This window comes from Macaca mulatta, chromosome 3 (assembly GCF_049350105.2).
Source record: "Macaca mulatta isolate MMU2019108-1 chromosome 3, T2T-MMU8v2.0, whole genome shotgun sequence".
In the NCBI taxonomy this organism is placed as follows: Eukaryota; Metazoa; Chordata; class Mammalia; order Primates; family Cercopithecidae; genus Macaca; species Macaca mulatta.
The window spans coordinates 40,808,322-40,817,056 of record NC_133408.1 but is presented as its reverse complement, the minus strand read 5'-3'; the positions used below and the strand labels follow the sequence as shown (position 1 = coordinate 40,817,056).

The following is an 8,735-nucleotide window of genomic DNA, read 5'->3' as shown; positions in this document are numbered from 1 at the left end:
GGATGTAGGAAACATTTGGAGGTGATGGGTATATTATTACCTGGATATTCATTGTGGTAACAAGAGTAATATATATGTGCAAATTTGCCAAACTATATCCATTAATTACATACTGTTTTTGTATAACAATTTTACTTCAGTTCCTACTATATTGCCTGGCAAACAATACTTTATACTTAAAGTAAGAGCAATGATTATTGCATGTGCATGTTGAAAATAATAAAGAAAGCAGGTGACAATAAGACATCCTGAGTCTTTTGGAAATAATAGCATTCACCTGCTTTCTCATCCATTGAGATATCACCACATTTAGGTACTTGTGTGTCCCCGGAAGTTTCTTGTGGAAGATTTAGTTATTCTCTTTTCGTTAGGCTCTACCAACCAAGAACAAATCACAGACTCAGACAGCATCATAAAAAGGCTCAGACCCACCATGTCCAGAGACTCCAGGCTCAACCCACATTGATGCTGGCCCTTCAGCCATGAGACTCCATTTGCTTCTTCTTATTCTCCTTCTTTTTTCAATTCTTTTATCCCCAGGTAAGTTGGTAGCTGATTACTATAAGGTCCTGCAGATTAGAAGGCTATATCCCTGGCCAAACAAGATCCTAGAATCAGTTCTGTGGGTTCAAGAACCTAATATTTACAGATTCACTAAGATTATAATAGGGAAAAATAGAAAAGAGACTCATTTAGCAGTAGCTCCTGTTGATAAGATTCCATCCATGTTTTTTGATCTAGTGAGTGGATATAATAATGGATGCTGCTGAAATTCAATCCTGTCAGATCAAACTGCCTACATATCAATTTCCATGCCCCACCAAGGCATCTCAAGATACAAAGTAAGGATACAACAGAACGTGACCTCAATGAGATGCCTTTGTGGGACCTGGAAATTTATATGCAGGCAGTTAGATCTGACAGGATTGAATTTCAGCAGCATTTATTATTATATTTGCTCACTAGGTCAAAAGAGATGGATGGAATTCTAACAATAGGAGCTACTGCTAAATGAGTGTTGACAAATCTGAAAGTTTTATTCAAAGAGACAAACAGAAAAATTATAATCCTAGAATAAGTGAAAATTATATGAGAGACTTTTCAAAATAAATTCTATTTTACGTGGCTATGAATAACAAATGATTTGCAAAGTGAAACTTAGGACTAGAAAGGAGAGTTAAAGGAACTTCAGACAAGTGAATTAATAATAAGTAAAGACACCAAGAAGTGCCGCTCGTGGTATATTACAGGTAACCACACAGAAATGGGTAACATCACTTTCAATACTAAACCAGCTAAAATTTAATGGTCTAAGCATGCATTTTGAGGGCTTTTGGAAAAAAACAGCATAATAAACCTAAAGAAGATAAAAGGAAAGTTATAAATACAAAATATAAATTAATGAAACAAATGAGAAAAAAACTAACATTTTAAAAAACGCTTTTCATAAAGTCTAATATACTTTATAATAACCTGGCAACACTGGACAAATGAGAACATGCTTAAAATAACTATTGCAGGAATGAAAGGTTAATGTCAAAACATGTTTCAGAGATTCAAATAATTTTTTAAAAAATATATTTGTGTATTATATTCCCTCTTTGCTGTGTACTGGGGGATTTTCCTGTTGCAGTTCACTACATCATGTGTCATCAATTGTGACTGTGTCATCAATTTTTATGCTAGTAAATTATTACCATCAGCATACAAATATGCTGTTAAGCATGTCCTTGCTTTTCTTCTGATGCCAGCTGTCAATCTATTTTTTGCTCTAGTTTTCAGCAAAACATCTTAAAAGAGTTGTCCATACTCTCTGTCTTCAATTCCTCTCCTCTCATTGTCTCTTAAATATATCACAGTTGGGCTCTCTCCCCTTTTTTCGATCATGTTATTGACACCACTTTTGTCAAAGTTACCAATAATCTCCATATTGCTAGATCCAATGATCATTTTTTACTACAACTTTAATTGGCCTATTAGCAGCATTTGACACAAATAATCACTTCCTTCTTCATAGTATACTTTCTTCACTTGGCTTCCAGGACAGCACATTCACTTGATTCTCAGCCTATCTCACTGGAGCTACCACTTCGGCTTCCTTTGTTTCTTCCTCATCTTTTCCCGTCACACTTCCTATTGAAGAGCTCCAGAGCTCAGTTCCTGATTCTCTTCTCTTCTCCCTCACCACACACTCTGGAGGGGCTCAGCAAGTCTCATCCTCTTAAATACTCCTTTTGGACCTCCTTTTGAACTGCAGGCTTATAATAAATTATCCAACTGCATAACTGGTATATCTACTTGGACACTGTATTTCAAAAGTCATAGATATCCAAAATTGAACTCATGATTTTCCCTCATAAACCACTACATACAGATTTTCTCTTCTTGCAGAATGCCATGGTCAGCACTGGAGCCTCTCTTAGCTCTCCTGTACACTTTCATCCTCAGCAAGCCTCTATCTCTGCACCTCAAGAATCTCTCAGGGCTCCCATCCCTTGCCCAGCCTTGGACAGTAGCTGCCTCACACTCAGTGAAAGACCAGAGAATCTGCTTCTCTCATCTACCTGCCCTGCCCTGTCTTCAGACATCAGGCCCCTCTGCTTATGCACCTGTGAGAAAAGAGAGTGAAGGGGGCATTGTCTCAGCTCCCCCACCCACTCCCCAGTAACAGAGGATTTTACCCGATTCTCACAGTAAGACCTTTACCTTGCTCTCACCTCAAACTGCAGCAGTTCCTACATGCCTGTCCCTCAAAAGGGTCTCAGGTAGTTCTGCTCTCCATCCGATCTTACCTAGGAGCACACAAGATAGGTCATGAAAAAACCATTAGTGGGGTCGGGCGCTGTGGCTCACGCTTGTAATCCCAGCACTTTGGGAGGCCGAGGTGGGCAGATCACGAGGTCAGTGGCTAACACGGTGAAACTCCGTCTCTACTAAATACAAAAAATGAGCCGGGCATGGTGGCATGCGCCTGTAGTCCCAGCTACTTGGGAGGCTGAGTCAGGAGAATCGCTTGAACCCTGGAGGCGGAGGTTGCAGTGAGACAAGATCGCGCCATTGCACTCCAGCCTGGGCGACAGAGTGAGACTCCAAAGAAAGAAAGAGAGAGAGAGAGAGAGAGAGAAAGGAAGAGAGGGAGGGAGGGAAGGAGGGAGGGAGGGAGGGAGGAAGGAAGGAAGGAAGGAAGGAAGGAAGGAAGGAGAAGGAGAAAGAAAGAAAGAAAGAAAGAAAGAAAGAAAGAAAGAAAGAAAGAAAGAAAGAAAGAAAGAAAGAGAGAGAGAGAGAGAAAGCAAGAAAGCAAGAAAGCAAGAAAGCAAGAAAGCAAGAAAGCAAGAAAGCAAGAAAGCAAGAAAGCAAGAAAGCAAGAAAGAAAGAAAGAAAGAAAGAAAGAAAGAAAGAAGCATTAGTGAGGGAAAGTGAGTGAGAGTGAGTGTGTTTGGGCCCCTACTGATGATGCTAAACTATCACAAGCCCACACTCAGCCTTTCAACATTTGCTGGAGATTCACTTCTTTCCTTGTTATCTCCATCAAGGGCAGCTTCCTCCTGCTTCTGCTGCTGCAACTCAGCTAGGCACAAAGCATCTGCGGATCCGTTCTTTTTTCAGCAGGGCTTCATCACTCTGAATTTAAATTAATTAGCTTTTTTTGAGACCTCAGTTCTGTGTTTCAAAATGAAATCTATGATCTATGGATTATCCAGCTTATTCTCTTTGTCAGGGCAAGAGCATTTTTCTACAACTTTCTAAATTCTAAACAAAAGTAAAAGTTCACTTCTTTTCAGAATCCCCACATGTCAGAAAGTGTTACTATTATCATCAGTTTAGTGATATTTATGGAATTCCAAGTTGACTCTAATATCAGCTTTTGGGTTAAGTTCTTTCTTTCTGATATGTAGCCTTTGAAATTTTATTTGCTGCAGATCTTTTGGTAGTGAACAATTTTAATTTTTATCTGTCAATTTCATATTGTTATTTTTGATCTTGAAAGACAGCATTACTGAGTACCCAATTCTATATTAACAGTTATTTTCTCTCGACATTTGTTGATACTAGTTTACTCATTTTTAGTGAATGAGTGAACAAGTGAATCTCCAGCAAATGTTGAAAGGCTGAGTGTGGGCTTGTGATAGTTTAGCATCATCAGTAGGGGCCCAAACACACTCACTCTCACTCGCCCTCCCTCACTAATGCTTTTTTCTTTCTTTCTTTCTTTCTTTCTTTCTTTCTTTCTTTCTTTCTTTCTTTCTTTCTTTCTTTCTTTCATAATCAGATAAATATTATTTCATTATAAATTATCCTTTTTTCAATGTTTGTATGGTCTGGTGTTTGGTTTTAATGTTTTATAATTTAACTAAAGTGACTTGATTTTTATATCATCTGTTAGAAATATATTCTTTGAATCAATGGGTTTATACCGTTTCTTAATTTCTTTCTGAGAATCTCTTGAAATGGTGAATCCTTTTACACTTCTCTCCCCCCATATTTGAATTAAATAAATGTTAGACCTTCTGTTTCCATGCTACATTCTGGGTATATCATGTAAACATTTTTTTCTTCACTAGTTATCCTCTTACCTGTGTCTAATATATCATTAATAACCTACAGTATTTTTAAATTATTTTTTTGTTTCAGACCTGCCTTTTTTTTTTTTTTTTTTTTTTTTTTTTTTTTTTTTTTTTTTTTTGGAGATGGATTCTCGCTCTGTTGCCCAGGCTGGAGTGCAGTGGTGTGATCTTGGCTCACTGCAACCTCCACCTCCCGGGTTCAAGAGATTCTTCTATCTCAGCCTCCTGAGTAGCTGGGACTACAGCCACCATGCTCGGCTAATTTTTATATATATATTTTTTAGTAGAGACAAGGTTTCACCATCTTGGGCATTCTGGTCTTGAACTCCTGACCTCGTGATCCACCCATCTTGGCCTCCCACAGTGCTAGGATTACAGGCATGAGCCACCATGCCCAGCCAGACCTGCCCATTTTTTCTATCATCTATATTGTTTTACTATTGTTTTTACATCTTTGTAATAGTAGATTGTTTCTTTAAACAATTGATACACACCTGCTTAATTATTTCTCCACATTGATGATTTCAATATATTTAGTTTTAAAGGGTCTACATATGCTATTCATTTCATTAACTTTTATTCATGGTGTCTTGCTTACCTGATCATTTTTAATACTGAACTCATTGTTCATCCTTAACCTGACATCATTTTATGGTCTGAAATGAGAATGCTATTATCCAGACTTCCTCTGGGAAGCTGACTCAATGCTTTAACTCAATATAGAAGTTTCAGCATTAACAAACTGGAATTTCGGATGGCCCAAGAGTCAGTAGTACCATCATTAGCATTACTGATCATAGCAGATCTTCCCAGAAGATCTGGGAAACCCTCACCCCCCTCCATCAGCTATCCAGTACAAAGTGCCCACTGCTCAAGCTCCAGTTCACAGACTATTTTTGTGTTTGAAAGAAGAGATATTTTAAGAACTTGCCTAACCATTTTCAGGGATAGAAATGTTTCAAAGAGATCCTCTACTATATATTTGTTCTATAGCAGCAGTCACTTGAGAGCAGCTAACTTGCAGTCATGGCCAAAAGCCTAAATCTTTCTTTCATTCTAGTCACACCTATTTTGTATCTTTTGGGGATATCTCAGATTCAGATGCATTCATAGTATTCTATAATTTGGGACACTACTACAGATTCTTCAAAATGTTACAGCATTCCAATGGTATTTTGGGAGGTATAGAAGGAGAGGAAAAACAATGGGCTCAAGTCTCCTCTGACTTCTCTTCTTACAATATGTTTCATTGTTCAAAACTTTTAGAACTATATTAATACAGCATTGACAGTGGACATTCTTCTTTTCCTTCTGACTTTAATAGGATTGAAGGAATGTTTTGCTATGAAATTGCTATATGGGTTGTATTCAGACAAATTTTGACTTTGTAAAGGCAATATTCTCCTCATTATTTTTAAATGCTTACCAGGATTCACAGTATTATTTTCAGTTCTCCCTGTTTAAAGGCATATTTAAATAACTTGATGACTTGGATATATTATATATGTTACTCTGCTACAGAAACAGAAAAACCACCACCAAATTATATTCTAAGATACTTGGTACACCAATTGCACCATCTTTTTTTTTATCTAAGACATTCAATTCTTCCACAGGTGGGAGCACATGAATTAGCATCATTTACTACTTGTAGCTTTCATTACAGACTTTCAGACTTATGGTGCCTAAAAGAAATAGAATACTTCTAGCTGGGTTTAAAAGCTACAAATAAACAGAGGAAATATACACTATTTTGAAAGTACCACTTGAGTGTTATGCATGTATTTCAATATTATGTTGCTAATTTTAATTGTTCAAAGTTAAAGAGCTTAAACCTCCCCCTCATGCATTCCTGAATCACCCATTACTCCCACACATACATTGTTTGATACAGCATAAACCTAAGTAAATAAAGATGTGGCAAAATGAAAAAAATAAAATAACGTTATACCATTCTCATCTGTGAATGGCATCAGTAGACAGATGTGAATAAAAGTAATGTGATTATCATTTTAAAAATCATCTTTAATAGGATCCATTTACTATTAAATGAACATTTGGTTACTTAATGAATAATAAATCTTTGACACAATGAAAACTCTTAATGCAGAGTGAGACCAAAATGAAGGTAATAACTGATTTTTTCCTAACCCTTGCTTTAGTTGGTCTTTCCACTAGACTGTCACTTTATTTTAAGGATATTATAATAGCACAAAGCCATCAGCTTTACCATTAGAGAGATCTTCATTAAATTATCTTTGTTGTAATAAAGGTCATCTGGAGGAAATACTGGTCTGGACACAATAATAAATGTTAAGCTTTCTAATATTTTCCACTTTTAGACACAAATTGAAAGGATCATTTATAATGTCAAAAATATACTTTTTTTCTAACTAATCTATCCTATAACTAAGACACTATTAGCAATTAAAGTAGATAGAGCAAATCTAAATGTGGAGAGAAAAAGTAATTTCCACTTACGTTTGGACAGATGAAAGCACGGATAAATTGAAAGCCTGAAATATTAGCTTGGGGGAATGAAATCACTTGGGGGAGCAAGAGGAGGATACACCAGCCTTTAACTCTATACTTCCCCCAAGAAAAAATATATAGATAGCTATGTACAAACCAAAATAGCACTGGGAGGGTTCAAGGGACCACTTAAGAAGCTACGGCAACACAGTGAAGCAAAAAAAAAAGAAAAAAAAGAAAAGAAAAGAAAAGAAAAAAAAAGAGAAAGAGAGAGTGAAAGAAAGAAAAAAAAAAGAATAGCCATATAGAAAAAAACAACTGCTGAAATCAGCATACCTGAGACTACAGAAATATCTTTTTTGGCTAGGAACGAAAAAAAGCAGAAAGGGACTATCAGTATCAGCCACAAGGTGGAACCACCATGGCCCTCAGTAACCCACTCTGGCAGAAGACACTGGCATTTTTGCCCTGCGGTAAGCAACAGCCATTTCTGAGAGAAAACGCAGAGGAAAAGATGAAGATGTACCATCCCCTCCCACAGCTCTTTTCCCCCACCAAAAATACCGTGACTGTTGTGCCAAACCAGGATTGGAACTACTACCTTTCTTAATCTGCATGTGTCTCTGACATATGAGCAGCAACCATTTCAAAAGCTCCCACGTAAAAATGCTCATACTAAATTTATTCTCTTACTTAAGAGTGTTTATGGATTTACATTCCATTTGTGGACTATGTAGATCTCACTGGATCTTCTTTCCTGCAGTGAGAGGTGGTTTGGGTGCTGCTGAAGGTCATTGTCTCAATTTGTCTGGTGTTTGCAGAAGAGATGTCTGCAAAGTAGTAGAAGATCAAATTGGTGCCTGCCGAAGAAGGATGAAGTGCTGTAGAGCATGGTGGATTTTAGTGCCAATTCCAACACCACTTATCATGTCAGATTATCAAGAATCCCTTAAACCTAAGTTGAAATGAAACTGATGTAAAATAAAAATACATCAAAAGTGAAGTTCTTTGCATCTAAGAATATTGAAATATATATATTAAGTACTTCCATCTTGATCACCATCTTGTATTTTCACTTATCAACATAAATGAATAAATACTAATTTCAAATATACCCAATACTATTTCTTTGTGAGTCATTAACAGATCTTAACAAAACCTTTAAAAATGAGAAAACTGTTATTTTTGTTTTCCAAGATGGTGGATTGAAGGCATTGTTAGCCTGCCTCTTGCACTTGGAAAGACAAAGTGGTGTGTAGAGATTCACACTGAACTTTCTTTCAAGAAGCAACAGAGGAACTTAACAGGAAAATTGAAATAAGCCACAGACCATTTGAAAGAAGCAGCAGGATGCAGGTTACGCCATAAGCTAGGCAGAAAATTTTGAGTTTCCAGGGTGTGAGAGGGGGATAAACTGACTGTAAGATATACACTTCCATTGGGAAACCTATCAATCTAGGCCATAGGGGAAGGCCTTAATCCTACTCAGAGCTGGAGTTGATTTAGTGAAGAGTGACGAGTATATGAGGAGTGGCATTGGGATGTGCTTTGAGTCTCCAGTGCGTTCCCAGTTTCGGGCAGCATGGAGGGAAGCCATTTCTGATTCTACCTCAGAGAGGACCTCCCAGAAGTCTGCCAGCTAACTCAAATGGTGGTCACAGGTTGAGAGAACCTCCCAACTGAAATGTTTGATATAAT

General features: G+C 37.2%; 1 protein-coding gene across 1 annotated transcript; it reads left to right on the top strand.

Moving 5' to 3' along the window:
- The first annotated feature begins 482 nt into the window (after nt 1–482).
- On the top strand, nt 483–8,006 carry LOC144340066 (beta-defensin 109-like). Its single transcript, XM_077997873.1, has 2 exons — nt 483–540; nt 7,801–8,006. The coding sequence occupies exons 1-2, from the start codon at nt 483–485 to the stop codon at nt 8,004–8,006; spliced, it is 264 nt and encodes an 87-aa protein (XP_077853999.1).
- Nucleotides 8,007–8,735: the final 729 nt, after the last annotated feature.

What these genes read in the sequence shown, in the direction of transcription:
- LOC144340066 (XM_077997873.1), top strand. Translation starts at nt 483, where the DNA reads ATGAGACTCCATTTGCTTCTTCTTATTCTCCTTCTTTTTTCAATTCTT. An exon ending in TTCAATTCTTTTATCCCCAG is followed by an intron (nt 541 to 7,800) that starts GTAAGTTGGTAG and finishes TCTTTCCTGCAG; the next exon opens with TGAGAGGTGGTTTGGGTGCT.